The sequence below is a fragment of the Amblyomma mixtum genome, chromosome 4, assembly GCF_055824585.1.
Source record: "Amblyomma mixtum isolate Tamu chromosome 4, ASM5582458v1, whole genome shotgun sequence".
Lineage (NCBI taxonomy): Eukaryota > Metazoa > Arthropoda > Arachnida > Ixodida > Ixodidae > Amblyomma > Amblyomma mixtum.
Genome location: NC_143015.1, coordinates 93007557 through 93029049, shown reverse-complemented (window position 1 = coordinate 93029049; position 21493 = coordinate 93007557). Strand labels below are relative to the sequence as shown.

At 43.9% G+C, this 21493-nt stretch overlaps 1 protein-coding gene across 8 annotated transcripts in view; it reads left to right on the top strand.

Annotated features, from left to right (window-relative positions):
- The window catches only part of LOC149347442 (uncharacterized), a 197452-nt gene that overhangs the window by 22505 nt on the left and 153454 nt on the right, over positions 1-21493 (top strand). For 2 of the 8 annotated variants that reach the window (XM_089587108.1, XM_089587105.1), the window contains 8 exons: positions 3475-3632; positions 3935-4091; positions 9471-9610; positions 11957-12097; positions 18096-18147; positions 18535-18682; positions 20027-20166; positions 21129-21138. In XM_089587108.1, the coding sequence (XP_089443234.1) occupies positions 3475-3632; positions 3935-4089 (313 nt within the window). In that variant the 3' untranslated portion in view covers positions 4090-4091; positions 9471-9610; positions 11957-12097; ... (2 more) ...; positions 20027-20166; positions 21129-21138. The other 6 variants (XM_089587110.1, XM_089587109.1, XM_089587106.1 and 3 more) reach the window with 5 other exon arrangements.

Genomic DNA, 21493 nt, shown 5'->3' with positions numbered 1-21493 from the left:
TTTCATTTTTTGGACCCATGACTAGCCTACGGCTACGGGTCCAGACAGTGTTGGACACATCTTTGTTTACTTTTAGATGTAAATAAAGAATTTGAATTTGAATCTGAGTGAATGCCAATTTGTAAGGGGGCAAGCTCACGTGAATTCATTACTGCGGCCTTTTGTCCTGTCTCCTCCTCTGAAAAAAAAAGAAAAGAATTGAATTAAATGTGTCTTGGGTGGCTGTACCTGACACACCACACTATCGGTAGCCGCAAGTAGTTTCCACCATTGGGCCGTAGAAACAACGTTCGCAGGAAGGATTAGCATTTTTTTGGTGATGTGAATAGGAGAGTCCATGCGGTTAGGTGCATGGCATATCCCAGAGAGTTTTTGCACATCCCATGTCCAGTGGTTGCCTGAAGACTCCACTAGGGCTCTCTGTGTTTGGTGCACGAACAGCTAATAATGATTAAGATCACTCCCAGGATTTCTTTTCAGGTCACAGCTAAGCCAATTTGTTAGTTATTCGGGGTGCTCAAATTTTAACTAGGAAACTACTCTCTTGACTGTGTTCGAAGACGAACTCTGAACTGCCGCTAAAAATGCGCATCTGGTGCAGAAAACTACCCAGAGTCGCTTGTAGAGGATTTCATAGCTGATATGTGTTGCAAAACTGTCGTTGGGAATGAGTGATGCTGGTGACCTCATGAAACATTTAATACAGATTCAACACTCTGGCATATGCCCTATAAAGAAAACAATAATATTAGCGTATACTCGCGCATTTGGTTTATAGTTTATGGGGGTTTAACGTCCCAAAGTACCTCAGGTTATGAGGGGCACCGTAGTGAAGGGCCCAGGAAATTTTGACCACCTGAGGTTTTTTTGCCACGCACTGACATTGCACAGTTGCACAGTATGCGGAAGTCTAGAATTCTGCCTCAACTGAAGTTTGACCTCCATGGCCGAGATTGAAACCACGTCTTTCGGGTCAGCAGCCAAGCGCTATAACCACTGAGCCACCGCGGAGGCCTTGTATACTCACGAGTGAATTTGCTACCCATAATCTTACCGGGCCCGTTTATATATATATATATATATATATAAAGGTCCGTAATATATCATAGTCTAAGTTAGCAGTACACTTGAAAAAAAGACGCGGTGAAGAAACAATGGACTTGCTTGACATTTCGATCGGGGACTAGCCTTGTTCAGACAAAGCCCCTGGCGTAAGCGTCAAGAAAAATACAGTATTTCTTCTCCACGTCTGTTTTCTTCGAGAGAATATATGTATATATATACATATATATGAAAAAAATTTTCTTAGCAGCTGATTGATTAATATAGGGTAAAGTCACCAGAAGTTTAAAAACACAAGATTTAATTCACGATGTTTCGGCTGCCTCCTCGGATATTTCGGACCAGCCTCGAAAAAGGCTGGTCCTCCAGCCGAAACGTCGTGAATTATATCTTATGTTTTGCAACTTCTGGTGACTTCATCCTATATATATATATATATATATATATATATATATATATATATATATATATATATATATATATATATATATATATATATCATGCAGGCTCCGCAAACTGCCTACTGCTTTTAAGCACCCATGAATACCTAGCCCTCGGGCGACAGACATGCTGGAAGTGAGGACAAAGACCTAGGGTTTTCCTCACATAGTAGCGACAATTACTGCATTATCTGTGCCCAAAAGGGCGGATGTAAGGCACTGAACACAAGCACAAACATATACAGATTTCCCTACTAGCCTCCTAACAAAATTGTTATAATGAATATTAAAAGTAAAGTTTCTTTGTTTAAATACGAGCATTGAGCCTCTCCACAAACTGGATTTTAGCAGGTTTTTCTCACACGTACCGTAAAATTCCGTACAAACACCCCCTAACTTCGCTGTTAAATTTTATTTTTCCGCGCCATTCCGGGAAAGGGCCCTCTCCCCCCATGCCTGCTCCCCGCCCTTATCACGCACTGCACCCAGGCAACACTAGCCTGCCCCATGCAGTCCAAGAATCCAATCCAATCCAATCCTGCTTCTCAAGCTATTCGCACGCCCGTTCGTCACGCGCCATTTGTCTTGTTTTGGCGCTGTCAAGGTGGCAATGCATTCGTACACAGTTGCGCAGAAACTTGAGGTCATAAAATGGCATCGGAAAAATTAAAGGAACGTTCACCGAATGTCTCGAGACTTAAAGTTCGACTGGAAACGGATATGAGAACGGGAAAGGAATTTCGAGAAGTTGCTACAGCAAAACTACAGGAAATGAAAACTTCGAAGAAAGTTGAGTAACGATGCGTCGGCGCTTAGAGAATACGTGGTCGATGCGCTTTTCGAGCTCTTCGAGCTGGAAAGAACATCAGGATTTTTTCAATCCATGTGCACTACGTTTTTTTTTTCTGGCGAGAAAACGTCGCCGCCATCTTGAATTTCGGCGCTGCTCCTGGATAGTCTCCCCCCACCACCCCACTCGGCTACTAATTTCGACTTGCGGGGGTGGGGGGCCCTCGCTTGAATGTTTATGGTATAAGCGTATTGGTTCTTTTTCAGACAAAGAAGTGATAATGTTTTTTGTCAGTTGCATTTCACAGAATTCTCTGATCACGCCCGTGGAAAATTGCACTTACCTCTCCCTTTCTTTATGGTTGTTTCATGGAATGTAATTACTTGTGACCACAGCATAAAATACCATTAGTTAAATAGCCCAGTCACTCAAAGCAATATATACGTTCGTGAAATACTCGCGTTACATTCATTTTTAGTTCTTAGTGGCAGTGTTGTGTAGTATGATTAATGCATGTTTTATGGGGCATGCATTAGCACGTGTTCGAGCGCGTTCCCTTATTTTTGTCCAAATCGGATAGGAAAGTGAAGTTCTCTGTCGGTGCTCAATGCACACTTTAGTTGTGGTCCTTTTACTCAACGCCAAATTTTTGCCGTGATGGCTAGGTAGTTATTGTGCTTGGCAGCTTTCCCAAAGACGCAGGTTCGATCTCGGCCACGACGTCCTCATTTAGGTAGAGGCGAAATACTAGAGGCATGTGTGCTGTGCAATGTCAGCCCGCGTCAACGAACCACAGCTGGCCGAAATCATCCGGAGCCCTCCGCTATGGCATTCCTCACAGCCTAAGCCCCTCTGAGGCATTAAACTCCATTCAGCAAACGAAGCGAATTTTTTCTCAATGCAAGTGTCATGTGCTCCCTGTTGTCTCTTCTGAGGTCCATCGCGTCGTGCCCTTAGCATATGTTCCATCACGGTTTTTTTTTCTTCCATTGTGTAGAGGCTAAGTAGTAATAACATATAATACATTTATTCGCCCTTCACTATGGCACCACTCAGCTGCTTTGGGATACTAACCCATATAAGCTAAACTGAACTAAACGTTCTCAAAATTGATTTGGCTGTCTTGCGAGCTGTGCCGGTTGCTATGATATGAACACTGATCTTCTCTTTTGTGTCTTCCAGCAGTGGCAAGTGTTTGTGCCCATCGAACCTTCACTGCGAAAGGAAGAAGCCATTCGCCTTGGCCGCACTATACGCTTTCGTCACGTGGGTGCCAGCGGAAACCAAGGCCCGCTTATTCGCCACCGCAGCGATGAGTGGAGTGACATTGGTGCCTAGAGGTAAGCAGGACTGCGAATAATTGGGTTCAAGGGGATCAAGTGAGCAGCCCACGAATGGGGGCGCTCTTTCTTACCCCTTAACTGTGCTGTTGACGTTCCTGCAACCAAGTGCGTCAGTAAGTGCTCTAGAGGTAGATCTATTCGCCCTTCAACTGTGGCATTCCTCACAGCCAGAGTCGCTTTTGACGTTAAGCCCATATAAACTAAACTAAACTAAACATTCCCAAAACTAGTTTGGCCGTCTCTAGAGCTGCACCAGTCACAACGATGTGAATACTGATCTTCTTTCTTGTGTCTTCCAGCAGTGGCAAGAGTCCGTCCTCATCGAACCCTAACTGGGACGGAAGAAGCCATGTGCATTGGCAGCACTGGGCGCCTTCGTCCAGTGGGTGCCAGCGGAAGGTCAGGCCTGCTTCCTCTCTTCTGCAACGATGAGGAGAGTAAAGTTGGGGCCTAGAGGTGAGCAGCACCACGAATAATTGGCTTCAATTGGATCAAGTGAGCACCCCAAGAATGAGAGCGCTCCCTCTTACCGCTTAATTGTGCCGTTGACATCTAACAAAGCTGTGCATAAAACCATCTTGCGAACTATACCAGGTCTTTAATATTTTTTTCTTATTCCACACAGAATATTTTGAACATGCTGAATAAAAATTGGAGTGATCTTGTTGGTACTTATCTAGTCTAGGAGGGCAAGTGACCGGGACAAATTACAATTAAGGGACGATTACTTCAACTAAATGAGCCGATTACATTTTAATTTTTGTTTTAGGGCCTGATATTATATTTTGGGATTGTAAACATGTGATCAGTAAAAATAGCGCGCGAAAAAAGCCGCTGCTAAAATCAAGCGCGTAGGTGAGTGCTGTAGATGATCAGTTAATACTATGAGGGCAAAGGCGCTGTCGTTTTCTCTCGTTCTGTGTGTGAACCTGAAGAGCACAGCGAAGACAGGGAGCGAGATACGAGTTTAGTGCACTTGTGCACTATGCGGATTCTTATAGAGAATGATGAATCTGCAGTCATGGCAGATAACTGCTTGTGGATGATGCCTGCTTTTGCTCTGGAAATTATAGCCGTTCGTCTCACTGTTTTTCACGATTTGTAAGTTTATTGCGCACACAATACGGCGATGCCTGAGCGTTCTCACTTAAAAAATCTGAAGTTTTACTGCCTGATTTTGTTTCTCGCACTTATTTTTATGTCTACATCCTCGTGGAACGCAATGATACGAGTTTATTGCAAGTAGCTTTGCCACCTGTGGAAGCGTTTCAAGACAGGTTGCACTCCTTTAAACAAACCTGCACTCTTGTAACGCTTTCATAAGCAGAGGATCATTTCATATCTGTGGAGTTTTAAGTGCTTGGGCAAAACATTTTCAAAAAGCAACTATGCATTCTTACCTAGTCAAAAACAACTGAAGCACAAAGGGGAGAAGGATATGCAAGGTTTCTCAGGGAAGCCGGCTGATAATCTTTAAACATAGGGTTTTTGAGCAGAAGGGCAGCTTTTTCCTGAATGTTTATAGTCTCGGTGATGAATACCAAAAAAGAGGGAAATCATATTAATTAGTAAAGGGAAAAGCTAAATTCTAACAGTTCACTTTTAAAATATTACACATAGGCACCTGATTGAAATAAGGGATTCACAGCCGGACGTTAGTAGTAGCCATACCGGTTTTTACAGTTTTGAAAACACAGTTACCCTTGCCACTGCACCTCGATTAATTTGAGTCGTTTCTCGCACCATTCAAATACCGCGTGCTTGTAGGGCACACAGCTGCGCCAGTCAAAGTCGACGCTCCGTTAGACACGTAGAACGTGGCATTCTCTACACCACCAGCGCTGCAGCAACACATTTGCGAGCAGCGGGGAGCACTGCAGCTCGAGCGGGGCTCAATGTGTCGCGTGGTACGTGCTGCACAGTGTGTCGCAATTGGATTGATGTCACTTTGCGCCTCCCACAAGCGCATGGTTCTCGGACGTCGCGAGAAATGGTCCAAACTATTTTAACCACTTCGGGAAGGATTATCGCGATTTCAGAAGTGTAAAAACAGACAAGGTTATTACTAATGACAGGCTAGAAATATCAAAGTGCAATCAGGTGCCGCTCGGTAATGCTTAAAACGTTAGCTATTATAATTATTCGAATTTTAACTTGATTCTGTTTTCTGACGTCAGGAAACACTTGTATTGCTATTCCATAAAAAGCTTCTATTTACCACAAAAACTCTACCTCGGATTAGCTGGGCTGTCCTCCCTGAAACACTTGGTATACATTGCATTGAAGTTTTAAAATGAACAAAGCTCGTGCGTTCCTAAAGTATGTATGAAGGCATATGTACCAATTCTCGAAGCTATATTTAGCAATTGTCTAAGAAATGACGAATAAATCTGCCGCCATTCCAGTTATTTTTTTATTCATGAAGGTTTTACCCAAAACATTTAATGCTGTAAACACTCCGTCCTCGAAAATATATTTGGCTATGGAAGTCTCTCACTACGAATATTAGCGGCATCAATGTCTCTCAGTACACGACTGGCTGCTGTTAATGTCTTTCACTTTTGAAGTTGATAAAGATTAGTCCATTGTCTAAAATTGTCACTTTACTGAACTGTGCCGCTGTCAATGTTTGGTGAAACAATCCTGCCACTGATAAAAATGACGTTTTAAAGTGTGTTCTTGTAAGATAATCATCGGCATCAACTTAGGGGTAAAACTCATCTGCAATAAAAGCTCCCTTCATCAAAGTCTTTCGCAATGAATAATTATCGCCTGAATGTCTGGAAAAGAGCCAGTACGCGAATTTCCTTGCGCCATTATTTGCCCTGAAAATCTTTTAGCACTTATTACTTGGTCTACCCTCAAAAAAACAGTTCATGCTCTATCACAAAACATTCTGTTCTCTCTGTATTTATTCTCTAACACTAGCATATGCAGCGTCATTCGTCTTCTGTTCACGTGGCTTGCTTTAGACCCATATGCATCATCATCACCCTGGCTGCACCCACTGCAGCGCAAGGCCTCTCCCGTGCCTCTCCAATTAACCCTGTTCTTTGCCAGCTAGTTAATCTCTTCTTAATCTCATCCACCCACCTAACTTTCAGCCGTCCCCTGTTACACTCGCCTTCGCTCGGAGTCCACTATGTTACTCTTAAGGACCAGTGGTTATCTTGCCTTCGCATCGCATGTCATACGCAAGCCCATTTCTTCCTCTTGATTTCGACTAGGTTGTCTCTAACCCGCGTCTGTTACCTCACCTACTGTGCCTGCTTCTGGTCTCCTGACTTATCTCCGGTCTTCTAACTTCCATATCTCGCTGCACTGTCCTTCACTTAACCAGAACCCTTTTTGTTAGCTTTCATTTTTCTGCATCATAGGTGAGTACCAGTGAGGTAAAGCTGTTGTATACTTTGGCCTTGACAGTTATCCGTAAACTACCATTCGTGATCTGGAAGGACTTCTCATATGTGCTCCACCCCCTTTGTTCTATCTATTTCCCTGTCATGATTCCGATCAATAATTACTACCTGTCCTTAGTAGACATATTTCCTTTTCCCGCACCTCGCTACCAATTGCGAACTGTTGTTCCCTTGCGATATTGTTGAACGTTACTTTGGTTTTCTGATTGTTAATTTTTAGACTCACTGTTCTCCTCTGCCTGTCTTACTCATTGATAATGCTTTGCAGCTCATCTTCTGCATGACTAAGCAAGGCGACGCCGTGAGCGAATTGCAGATTACTTAGAATTTTTCATTAACTCCTATCTATATCAGCACTTTTGCTCGCTAGCTTCAGGTCTTTCTTCGGTGCAACACTGCACGGCTCAGAAGCACAACAACATGCACTAGAAAAGATCTAGCCATTTTGTTTCGTCAAGAACAGGAGTAAGTGCCAGTAGCTGCCGCACTGCTGTTTCTGCGTCTATTTGATTCATTGTACTGTTCTTACCTCTTCGGAAAAAAATCCGGCGAATTAAACTTCTTAACAAGAAGAATCGTGACAACCTCAGATGCAAGAAAGATTTTTTTCATGAGACAGAAGTGACATACATATATTGAGCGAACGTAGTTTTGCGTGAACGACAGCGAATGAACCGAGAGCAGATTTGACATCTTCCAGGAAACCTGTTGCTGGCCTAGTTGAACTTTGCTGCTGAAGTGTTTTATGATAAGAAGGGAAGAACACGAAATGAGTTGTAGAGCCTGTCTTTGCTCCAGCCAGCAGAGCCACCTCTAGATGTTGATTTGTTAGCGGGAAGGGAATTTTGCGTGTTATTTTGCAGGAGTCCTGCAGGAAGAAACTGAAGTTTACTAGCAGAGCTATGAAGTTAGTCATTGTTGTGCTTCGAAAGCACCCATGGGCATGGACAGCCTGAGAAGTGTTTATACCCTTTTCACACCAGCATCAACTCTGGTGGTGCTATTCCCGAGCCCCTTATAGAGCTGACTCAATCATTTTTGTGCCCTTTCTCTGTGTGGTTGCATCCAAACGTAATAGGCCTAGACTCGGTGAGAAGTAGGACTTCGACATTTATTTACACTCCATAGCACTGACAATTACTATACAGCAAAATGCACCACATTCCTGAATCATGCGGCAGTTTCCGCGTTTTTCGTTCATAAGTATTCGTGCGATGTGCATCGTTCCTGGGTAGACCCTAGCCTGCTGCGTTTCATCACTTTTAAGGCATTCTTATTTCCTGAAGATGAATGTGAATATTTGTCCTGTTCCCCTTTAGTAATCGCTGGGATATCACTTTTTGGTATTTGCAGTTTTCTTGCTGCGTAAAAAAACGCACATAATTTTATTTATTTCTTTATTTTAAGATACGTCTAAAGGCCCTCTTCACGAGGGTATTACATAGATGGTGGTAAAAATTGCAAATTTTATACATAGAAGGAACATTTAACATGAGTAATAGGGCAGAAAAAGAAGCAAGAAAAGAGCAATAACTGGTAGTCAGCAACAATAGAAATGTGGCGCAAAAACAAGACGCAAAAAAAGAAAAAAAAACAAATAAAAACATCGGAATAAACAGAACGAAAAGCGAAACTCAAACACAGTACGGTGAACAGAACAGAACTAGAAGAAAACTACACATCGCTTTGATTTTTTAAAAGTTCATGAAATGATGTCGCGTTAGTTTCAGTTGCGATTGTGGAAGGCAGCCGGTTCCAAGCAATAATGGTTTTGGGTATGAATGATTTGGCAAAACTTGAAGTGTGACATGTGATGCGTTTGATCTTGAAAGGATGGTCACGGCGTGGAAACACTGCTGTGGGTAAGTGAAAGAAATCGTGGTGAAGCAGTGGATGACGGTAAATTTTGTGAAAAAGAGTTAATCGGGAGAGTTTACGACAATGGGAAACGCTGTGAAGACCAGCACGAGCTTTTAACGCTGTGACGCTAGCAAAACGTGAGTAGTAGGAATAAATGAAACGAGCATACTGTACATACTATGTACATAATGTACATACTATGATGCGCAGTTTATTCATGTAATGTGCACGTTGTAACAGAAACCATTTCATTACAACTCGGTGGTTACAGTGCTCCATGGTGAACTGGAGGACTCCTTTTTCAATCCGGTCGAGACGACAGAGTTTCGTCGGAAGCAAAACGAAAAAGCGCCCGCCTCCTTTGCGAAATCACTGCACATTTCTAAACCCCCGGCATCCAGATTTGCCCTGAGCCATTCACTACTGTGTCCCCCGTAGCCCGCGTCGCTTCGGACGTTAAATCACCGCCTGTTGTATTTTTTTTTTTGAACACCGCGAAGGTAAATTTTCAGTAACTGAGTCATTGGAGTTCTTGTTTTTTCGTCGTGATTGGCAGCTCGAGCTCCTATCCAGCCCGTCGTCCAAGCCGCGGACGCCTCTTGTGTCTGGACTGTTATCATCACGTGGGTGCCGCCGAAGGCCGGCTGTCGTCCAGCAGCCGCTACTGACTCGGCCATGCAGAAATAATGGCCGAAAGTGAGTACGGTTGCACATGATTTTGTACGTAGCAGATGCAAAGACGACTCTGTGGTCCATGGTCTGAAGGGCACCACTGAAAAACTGCAGTCAAGGCTAGACATATGCAGAAATTGGTAATAACTTAAAATCCACAGCATAAAACTGAAAATCACATTTCCGCAAATCGTGAAATACTGCACTGCTCAGCTTAACAGTTTCCTCACTAGAATAATCGTGCATGGTTTTGCCTGAAATACAGGGGAGGGGGGGGGGAGAACTAACAAGTTTTTTTTTGCGGTGGATGTCTCTGAGCATGCTCGTATTCTTAATATCCACCTCCGATGTTCAGCTGAATCAATGTAGCTAAGAAACTGAAAGTGCACGTTTGGCGCAAAACATCTCTTTATTGAGATTTTGGTGTTATGTACTGCGTTTCCTTTATTTTCAGTTTTCTGCGAGAAAGTGATAAAGCTGTCTTCATGAGCTCTACCTACTTCTCTGCAAGAAAAAGTTGTGCTGTTTCATTATAAGGATGCTATGAACCGAGCGAGGGGTCACAATTTTTGCTATTTACAGGATGTTGCAACTGGATTAACCTTCAGAAGATAGTGGCATGATGACACAGGTGGCTGGGTTCCCGCTGTGTTTTTTCCTTGCTACTAATAACTAACCTCACCTTCAAAACCTAGTGGCATGACGAGACAGGTTACTGCATTCATAACATACTGTGTCCTTTCTTAGCTACTAATAACTAACCTAACCTTCAAAAGCTAGTTGCATGAGGAGACAGGTTACTGTGTTTCTGCTGTGTTCTTTCTTTCTACTAATAGCTAACCTAACCTAGGATAGCTAGTGGCATGAACACAGAAGTTACTGCGTTTCTGCTGTGTTTTTTGTTGCTACTAATAGCTACCACATTACGAGACATGTTCCTGCCTTTCTCTTGTGCTTAAAAATGCTGGTCCCATGATTAGACACGTTATTGCATTTTGCTGTGGCCTTTCCTTGCTACTAATAACTAAAGTAACCTTCAGAAACTTGTGGCATAACGATACAGGTGACTGCAGCTCTCCTGTGTACTTTCTTTGCTACTAATAACTAACCTAACCTTCAAAAACTAGTCACCTGAAGTGAATGGTAACTTCATTTCTGCTGTGTTCTTTCTTTTGATAGTAGCAACTAGCCTAATCTTGAAACTCTAGTGGCGTGAGACTAGCATCAACACCGATGGTTTCATTTCCCGGGGCCCTCAGAGAGTGGACTCAGTCATTCTTGTGCCCTTTGTCTGCAGGGTTGCATCCGTGCATAAGAGGTCTGGCTTCGGTGAGAACTAGGACTTCGAAATTTATTACACTCCATAGCCCTGACGAATACTATACAGCAAAATGCACCACATTCCTGAATCATGCGGCAGTTTTCGCGTTTTTAGTCCATAAGTATTCCTGCGATGCGGATCATATGCGTATATCCTAGCCTGCTGCCTTTCATTGCTTTTAAGGCATTCTGATTTCCTGAAGATGAATATGAATATTTTGTTCTGTTTTCATTTAGTAATCACTGGGATATCACTTTGGTATTTGCAGCTTTTTTGCTCCGTAAAAAAAATGCACGTAACGTACATGCTATGAGGCGTAGTTTTTTTTTTCCATGTAATGTGCACGTTATAACACAAGCCACTTTATTACAACTCGGTGGTTACTGCACTCCGTGCTGAACTGCAGGACTCTTTTTTTCAATCCGGCCGATGATGATGATGAAAACGTTTATTTAAAGCCACAATGACTTAGTTTAAGGGAAGGCTGATCGGGTCCCTAGTCTGGGACGCCGTTGGTAAAATCCGCTGCCCGTGCTCTTGCGACGGGGGCTCGTTGTTCCTCCATGTCGGAGCTGGACAGGGCCGCCTACCAGCTCTCCCGCGTTGGCTGATTTATGATGTCAATACTGTTGTTTGCCTGACAAGCCCATACCATATGGTATAAGTTTGCCTTCTGGCCACAAAGCTTGCACTGTGCCGAAAAGTACTCGGGCTCACTGGCGTGAAGCTTAGCTGGATTATTAAACGGCATAGTTTGTAGCATTCGAAGGTGGCATTCTTCTTATTTACTGAGAGCGTTAGTGGGCCTCGGGGGCGTCTGTCTTTCAAGGCCCAAATGCTGTAATATCTCTGAATATGTTGTTAATGGAGAGGGGAGATTTACTGGAGATTTACCCCCAGTCATTCACTACTGTGTCCCCCTGTAGCCTGAGTCGCTTCCGGACGTTAAAACACCGCCTGGTGTGGTTTTTTTTTTTTGGAATACTGCGGAAGTTAAATTTGCCGTAAGTGGGTCACTGACGTTCTTCTTATTTTGTCATGATTGGCAGCTCGAGCCCTTGGCCAAGCCCTCCGTCCATACCGCGGGCGCCTCTTGCGTCTGGAGTGTTATCATCACGCAGATGCCGCCGACGGTCGGCTGTCGTCCAGCAGCCCCTACTGACTCGGCCGTGCAGAAATATTGGCTGAAAGTGAGTGCGGTTGCACGTGACTTTTCCACGTAGCAGATACAAACACGACTCGGTGATCCACGGTCTGAAGGGCACAACAAAAAACTTCAGACATGGGCTCGAATATGCAGAATTTCGTAATAACTTAAAATCGCCAGCTCGAAACTCAAAATCAAGTTTACGCAAATCGTGAATTACGTTGCGTGTACTGCACTGCCGTTTTCTCCACTGGAATCATCATGCATGGTTTTACCTGAAATAAATAGGGGGTCAAACTTACAAGCCTTTCTTCCGGTAGATGTCACTAAGCGCGCTCATATTGTTAATATCCATCACTGATGTTCAGCTTAATCAATGTGACTAAGAAACTGAAAGTGCATAATCGGCGCAAAACATCTCTTTAGTGAGACGTTGGTGTTATGTACAGCGTTTGATTTATTTTCATTTTTCTGCGAGAAAGTTATAAAGCTGTCTTCATCAGCTGCACTTACTTCTTTGCAAGAAAATGTTGTGCTGTTTTATTTTAAGAATGCTATAAACCTTGTGATAGGTCATAATTATTGCTATTTAAAAGATGATGCAACTGGATTAACGTTCAAAAGATAGTGGCATGATGAGACAGGTTACTGCGTTTCTCCTGTGTTCTTTCTTTTGCTACTACATGTTACTGCGTTTCACCTTTGTTCTTTCTTTTGCTACTGCGTCTCTCATAGCATCAGTCGCTTTGGGACGTTAAACCCCATAAACCAAACCTTCTTTTGCTACTAATAACTAACCTAACCTTTAAAAGTCTAGTGGCATGAAGAGACAGGTTTCTGTATTTCTGCTGTGCTTATTCTTTGCTACTAACACCAAACCTAACCTTGGGGAGCTCGTGGTATGGCGAGGCAGGCTCCTCCGTTTCTCCTGTGTTCTTTCTTTGGTACTTAAAACCTAACGTTCAAAACCTAGTGGGATGAAGAGACAGGTTACTGCGCTTCTGGTTCGTTCTTTCCTTGATCATAACTAGCTCAACTTTAAAAAAAGCTATAATATTGTGGCTTTATTGCCTACTGCTTTATTGCCTATATCTTATAGCTTTATTAAAGGTAAATATTTCCTTTTATTACTAACATTTATGAAGATAATAATTACAAAATTGAAATAATTACAATAGGAAACAAACGCGGGTAATGACATCCTAGTCAAAATCAAGAAGAAATAGGCTTGGATATAGGGACATATATTGCAAAGGGAAGATATATCCGCTGGTTCTTGTCTAATTGGTTTTTGTGTAGCTTTTGTCATTGACGTTGGCCCCTTTCTTTTTTATTTTTAATTTGTTTTCTCTTTCCTTTTATTTTCCGTTTGTTTTCCCTGCGCTAACCTTTGCCTTGATGTGGGCTTTCTTCCACATTTTTGGTTTTTTCGTATTTCTTGAGAGTTTTCCAACAAGGAGTAAAGGAATCGATTCTAAGAGAAGGTGGGCATAGCAGGGTGTTGCGAAAAGTTAGGTGGGCGGATAGGATTAAGAGCGGGGACACGATGGCCGTTGGGCTGCCCCGAGATCTCAGCCGTCTCACTCAGCTCTCGCTCGGCAGCGGCGACTGTGTTGATGCCGGTATTGGATGCCAATGACAGCGAAAACTACGCAGCCTTTAAGTATACCACAATTCGGACTTGAGCACCTTCAATTCTAGTCGTGAAATTTCACCATGCTCATCAGAAAGACCGGATGGCAATGAAATATCATTTCTGGGAATAAAGATTGACGAAGATACATGCTTTTGCTAGAAAAAATGGCAAGTTGGATCTGCCTTTGTAGAGGCAACTTACCTGACCTCGAATTCAACATTTCATAAGCGCATCAAAGCTCTAGTGGTGGTCTCCAATAGCGAGTGATCGGCACTCGTGTCTACAAAGTGTGTGCAAGATATCCCCATCGCTGACTCCAGTGGTACTGCCATTACCTGTAGCTTGGTCTCCACCTATGCACAGCTTGCCATTCAATAAGTAATAGTGCCAAAGTATTTATTTCAATAAAAAAAAGAGAAGTATAAGCCCTCTTTGTGGCACTTTCTTTTGATATATCCACTTTGTGAACACCTCCATTATACCGGCCCAGGTGAGCTTTAAAAATCATTGCACTAAAATGCATTGGCTGCTTTGTCTTAACAGACAGAAGTAACACTACAGTCTCCTATATGCCAGCGCGATACATGGCTTCATCATCCGTGAAGTATCTTTATCGAATCAGCCCCTACGAACGTCAAATACATCGTGCCCGAGTATAGCCCAAATTTCCTCCTTAGGTGATAGCTAAATTGCATTCTTGTCCACGTATGTCTAACTGGTCCCAAAGCTAATTCCCAGTACTTTGCTCTCTTAAAATTATCCCTGTCTCGGTATGAGCTGCGTTTATGTTCGCTTTGACATTGTTGCGCATTGTACCCAGTGCAGGTGCCAGACCAGAATCTTTCTCCTCCTCGCCTAAGATGGTGGAGTCGTTAACGCCCTCTCGGACGCATGGATTATACCTTTCTTCGTTTGAGCCAAGGAAAAAAGGCTAGAGAGAGAGTGAGAGATGAACGGGAAGGCAGAGAGGTTAAGTAGCCGACACCTAGTGTGTTATCGTACACTTAGGAAGGGGAACGGAGGGAGAGGGAGAAAGGGGAAGAGCAAAGAGAGATCACTTTTTCACATGTCCGTAAAACAAAGGTCTAAGCGAATATAAATTCAGTACACATTGAAAGGAGTCTTATCTCCTTCTAAATGTCGATTAGAATATAGAGCTGCTCTAAAAAGTTGGCGCCAGAACAAAACCACTTAAAAACTTGATATCTTGGCAGTCCCACATGCAGCACATGCTGCACCATGTCCTTTGGAATTTCCTGGTCTACTCGTACACCGTGACAACCGTTTTGTCACACACACATAATTATGATAATGATATCATTCAGAATGTATGACAGTGTAGAACATTGTGCGCCATGCGAAGGTGTAATTATATTTTGTGATTGCGCTTCTAAGACGTTATTCCATCACATTGCTTGTTTCAGTGGAGCGCATGCTTCCAGGCAGTGACGAAATTAAGATACTTTCGTGGTTATCTCTTATTCCGACAAAATTTTGCCTCCGTACCTCGGAGGCTCTGGTTCTACACTGAAAGCGGGAGGATGCCTGTTATCCTCGACGCAGGCAGTAGTAGCCAGAGCCTGTGGCGACGGAATTCTCTCTGCCGAGGGGGACGATATGGGCTTCTGGAACGCCTGAAGGGGTGCATCACGTGGGTGCCATGGAAGCTAGGTGCCACGTGGGTGCATGGCCCAGTTCCAAGCTCACTTTACACGCGTGGCCCGCTGAAGTACGCTGGTTTTCCTGGCCACAACAAAGCCTCCCGTTGCACTGAGTTAGCTTTCCGAACTTGCTAATACTCTGACGTACATATCGTAAGGCCGATCAAATCTAAAAACCTGGCATTTAAGCTGCTTGGTTCGACAGCGTCTAGCCATTGATATACAATTGTACTTACTATCCATGAGGTTTGCGGTATCGCCCTGGTGTGATACCTTATCACAAGTTACAGTGTTCTTATGCTGTCCTGTGAGTGAGAACGAATCATGCGCCTGCCTCGAGCTCTAGTCATTTGTTGTGCTCAACCCTATTCCAAAATAACTAAATAATATTTGTGTCAACACAAGGCTGTCATTAAATTCCTGCCAATGCCCAATATGTACACTATTCTCCGCGGGCCATATCACTAAGCGTAGAAGTGACGCAGTGTGTGTGCTGTTGGCGTAGGGAGCAGCCAGTCTGAATTTGTCCAGTCAGTGCGCACATCTTGGGTGCAGTTGGTGTTTTATTATCGCGCGCTCTCTAAGTGTTCGATACTATGTTTTATTGATTTAATGTATAAGCTTGTTTGATTGTTCAGGAAGGACAGGCAATTGTCAGGTTGGAAACAACATTTGGCTTGCTTTTTCTTGATTTACACGATGCAAATTACAACCGGAATAAGAAATAAAAAGCATGTTTTTATAAATGACGCCCACACCAGCTCAAGTTTTCAGATGCTGAGTTCATCGCAGGAAATTTTTGGTTGCTCCATGATAATAAAAATAATGACAACTAGCAGTAGCAGAATGTTTGCTGTATGCAAGAAATGCAAATAACTTTGAAAAAAAAATTGATACATTGGTTATTTAAGAAAAACTGATACGTTGGTGCAACCACTTATAACCGCAAATAAAATATCGCATTGAAGTGCACTAAGAAACTGCCTATTACAGAAAATGTCGCGATTAACTAGGATTAGTCCATGGTGGTGTCCTGCACTGCATGGCGGATGATTGGCATTTTGGGAATGATAAACAGGTGGGAGCCAGGATTTTTCCATTGCCCCAGTGGCACTGCTTTCAAATTAAAATACACATTTTTTTGTAGTGCCGGTCATGATGGACCACTGTATCCATAGCGGAATCCTTTTGTCACCAGCGTGTACCCATGACTTTGCATCTAGAGGCCTATCATGAAACATATCAAAAATGCTCGAGAAATGAAGATAAACCTTGGCTCCCAAGCACGAAGAGGAAATATTGCTCTCCTCCGAATAAAAATAATGCGCTTGTTCTGGCCGCCTGTCTAATCTGCGATGCAATGTATGACGTCTTCCCGAAGGTGTTTGACAACACGTTACCAGGTGATTTGCTTGTCCGGAGGCGCCGATTACGATGCTCTCTGAGTGGTGGTGCAATGTGCTACTTCGCTGCAAAAATTAACCGTCTATTTACTTGTTGAAAGATGTGCGACACAGATGCAATCGCACAATATGTATGCACCCTTCATGAAGATTACTTAAGGTGCTTTTCGAAACAATGTGGGCTGCAGCTGGCACGACGCGGTTTCGGCCATTTCAGTGGGCTGCAGCTGCCATGAAACCGGTCATGTTTTTTTTTCACTCGGTTGCCCTAGGAACGCAATCCTCCTTAACACTCGGCTACAATTGATGTGTGAGGTATTGGTCTTTTACGTGGGGCTCCAGCAGCCACAAACCGGTTTTCCTCCTTTACGAAGACACCACCACACTTCTCCAGGATATATAGCGGTTCTTTGTTTAGTGACCCACCTAGTGCTGGCGCCATCTACGTGCAAACCATGGCAGGTGGCAGCTCACAGGTCGAGGCTTCAACCGTAGACAGGCCGGCATTTCCACCACAGAAGAGTGTAGTGCTAGCCTGTTAAAAAAACTTACACGAAATATCCACCCAAAATACATCTCAAGAGAGTTGGGGCGTGCTCAAAATGTCAAGAGCAATAAAATGCCATAGCTCTTCTGGACATATAAGGTGCACTTTGATAAAAATAGTATTTGTGTTTTAAATAATAAGGACTCTCATAATTTTCTGTTCTCGAGGTAAATGGCATTTGTACGGCAGCTGCCGAGTTAAAAGCCTCGTTAGCACTTCCTCAGTTGAACGCTATTATTTTTAAAACAACAGGAAGCGCTCAAGGCTAGGAAACAGTGCTGTAACTTTCGCAGCAGTTTTTTGTGTGTACGTAAGGCAGTGCTGAAGTCTGGAGGCACTGTTCGTATGTGTTCTTTTCCTTAAACCACCCTTCTGCCGCCGATTTCAAAAGGTACGTCGGAGCGCTTTTTTCGCGAGCAGCCTTGACGGAAACCGAACACCGAAACTATATAGAGCTGGAGATAATCGTGGCAGTTCTGACAGTGATGTTTAGATAGCGGCAGCGGGGCAAAATTTCGTCAAGGTATGTTGGTCCTAGGGACCTTCTCCACAAAATTAACATCAACTGTTTCCTATGTGCAATCACATGGCGTACATGATTGCACACCAATGGTGACAAATTTGGCGCTGATAGAAAAGATTGGCGATATTTGGTTACTCTTGGCCTCTGTATGGTGACTTTCCTGAACTGGTCAAAAGAAACACTACCGACACCGTAGGCAAAGCGCACTATTGGGTTTGTTTAATGCAGGTGAGTTAGCACATGTGCTAATTCCACATCGTTTCTTCTGCAGATGACTGCTGCTAATGTTTAACGTCAGCCTCACGGAGTAACCACGATGATGGGTATGTGGATAACTTTGCTCTACCTCTGACATTCTCTTGGTGAATAATTATGCTCCTTTCTGATGCTGCATTACCCACTCAGCAGTACATACGGGTGTGTAGTCGAAATTAATATGCATTCTGTTGCACTAAAAGGTACGCAAGCCCTCTGCGATATTAACACATTTTACAGCGACGCAGGTAGTATAAATTAATTAGAAACCCTCGACAACTACGTTGCTCATATCCCATGCGTCGTTTCGGGATGTTAAACCCATAATTTAAATGTGACTGCAATTATAGCCAGTAACGTTGATGCTGCAATAAAAACCTTTTTTTTTCATTGTTCTTTAATATCGACCCACGCGAGCTCGAACCATGCCACTAACGTTCTCTCTTGATGGACAGTGTGACTGTGTGGCGGGCCAACCACAAGTGTGGGAGAAAGATGCGCCTGCTTTGACTGGGGCTGTTATAATCACGTGAGCAACGCTAACCTCCGAATCCTGTCCAGCGGCCATTCCCTGCCCACTTAGGCGGGAAAGGCGTCCTGAAGGTGAGGAAGACTGCCAGTAGCTTTGTGCACGCAGTAGACGCGGCCATAGCTCCGTCGCCCATGCTCCAGCATGTGGAATTTGAGGCACATAGTGCAAGCCTAAACTAATGCAGGATGGGCATTGACATCGCTGAAACTAGTTAGGCATGCTGCTGAAACATAGGCAGTCCATTTATTCAACGCGCAGCAAGCTGTACACCTAGTTCATAACCTTCCTTCTCATCTCGGGAAGTCAGCGAAGTAGTTCGGAAACATAAAGGCAGTCAGAGTTTAGGCTCTTGCACTCGGTGGAATGCTTGTCACAAGCCTTTGTTTCGAGATCTCCACTCGCAAAGCTGACGCTCAGTCCACCTAATCAAACGCATGCACGACGTTTGGGGTTGGCGAGGAACTTCCCCTATCATGACATCCCCTTAATGTTAGGAGTTTGTTGCATTTCTGTTAGTGGAAGCAAAATATTAAATGGTCACTTTTTCCACTTCCTCAGCAACAAAAAGCTTGTTTTTTGTCATTTAGAATAAGAATCAACCGGGAGAGAAATAAATGTGTTCTATGTTATCCTTGCAATGCTACGACAACGCCACTGCGGAAAGGCATGCGTGCTTCGCTCCGTTCTCCATATTTCTGATGCTAAACAAGCTCTGCGTGAGTCATGCATGAACAGTAGAAAGAGAAGGCACACATGGAGGAATTACGACCTGAGCAAGATACTTACACTGAGGATCTTGAAAAGTAGTTAAACAAAGGCGGTCACCTAACATAAAATTCCGTGTGTTTGTCAGTATGGCACATACAATTACGGAGTGCTTTCTTAAGAAGTGGTCCGTTGTTTAATGCTAGCGCGTTAAAACTTCCAATTTGTTTTTTACCCATGACTAGTTCTGCCCAGTTGGCCCTCAGTGAGAATTTTTCTGCCCCACTCTACCCACAAAAGGAACCACTTACTTCCCAGTTGGTTCCCAGTTCCACCCATGTGGCACTAGACCTTGAAATTAAAGTTGGTAGCAAACTAGACTCATTTAATTCCCACATGGCCAGACTGGGTTTCAATGTGCAACCAGATGGCTTCCAACTGGAACCAGTTACTCCCATTTAACACCAGTTACTCCCACTTCAATTCGCCTTATTTGGAGCCCTAAAGCTGCACTTCTGTGGATGCTGATGATTAATTACTCCTCCTATATTTCAAATATAGTTCACTTTGGGGACTACCCAAGAGCACAATTACCGTAATGAAAAACCTACAATGTTGTCAGTCTCGCGTAATATGCAATTCGTCTAGCCGTAATGCCCAAGCTACTCGGTGTTGCATTTCTAAGTCTTGGCTTCACTTCTGCCTTCCAGTCTGGTTGTCTTCCTTGGAAGCCAATGCCTGGCTTAATCACTCCAGCTGAAGCAGGCCTTTGCACGCACATCGTCACGTCAGCGGATGCAACTCACTGCGGTGCATCCGCGGCCAGCCACAGGCGGCTGCGGTGCAGGAGGTGAGGTTAAGTTGCTCCCTTTGAATCCTACATGCGCAGTAGAATGACGCGAGCTCTGATAATGCCTGCGGTTTCTGTAGAAGTCGCAAAAGTTATACGAATTAAATCATACGCGTAAACTTCGTTCTCTCCGTACACTGCAGCGCACATATGCGTGCTGTACGCAAAAGAGTTGGGGTTTGGTGCCCCAGCAGCTAGCGCCGGCAAAGGAGAGAAAGGAGGACGAAGCCGAAGCTAACGAAGTTCGTGTTTGCGCTTTCGAACGCTGGCCTGCTGAGCAGCACCGCTGGAAGGACGACTGTGGCCATCCATGCGCGTCGCCCCATTACAGTGCAAATGAAACTCGGTGCACGCTCATACCAAGAATCCCATCTCCTAAAATGAGTGCTCATGGCGATGCGTTAAAGTCTCCTAAAGCAAGCATTTATTTCAAAACACCCACACATCCTCTGGAACTCCTTCACTACTGACAATTAGACATTCTTTAAACATGGCTGCATTAAACACAATGTATTCAATTTCTTGTCCATGGTTTTTGTTTGCTGCTTCATACTTGCGTGAGAATTGCTTCATGCTGTTTTATTCCATCAACTTGGACGTCCTAGCAATGGTTTTATTACTGGCCCCTCTTCGGTAATCAAAACAATAAATGCGGGTTCGATCCTGGCCGTGGTGGTTGTTGCATTTCTATGAAGACGAAATTCTAGAAGCCCATGCACTGTGGGATGTGAGTGCATGTTAAAGGGCCCCAGGTGTTCAAAAATTCTGGAGCCCTATACTACGGCGTCCATCAGAGCCTTAGTTCCTTTGGGATGTTAAACCCCCATAAACCATTAACCACATTTTTTTTTAAATATTGATTGTACTTTCCAGGTGGGCATTTCAAAAGGCATTGACTTGCCACAGGCTGCCAGTCGGCAGCTGTCTTGCTACAGCAGCCGCCTTGTTTTCAATGCCACCAGTGCTCTCTGGTCATCATGACATCCCTGAACGATGCCCAGTCGACGACAGAAGGTGCGGGGGCCACACCACATTGCCGAGCCCATGGAGACACCGGTATGTATGGCGTTCTCAAAATCGGCGATGTTTCGGCTACGCAACACGTGGCAAGAGTTTTAATATGAAACTGGGAGGTACATAATCGGTGGAGAGTATCTCAAAACTTCGTGCACAGAGGCTGTAGTAACTTTATAGTAACACCGAGTCATTCGTGCAAGCATTTTCCTCCAACGCGTCTCTCTTTAGCCTTAGCAACATTCATCTGATCCATTTTTTTTTCCTAAGCAGGTTCAGCCATCTTTGTCGTCTGCAAAACTCACAAATAAGT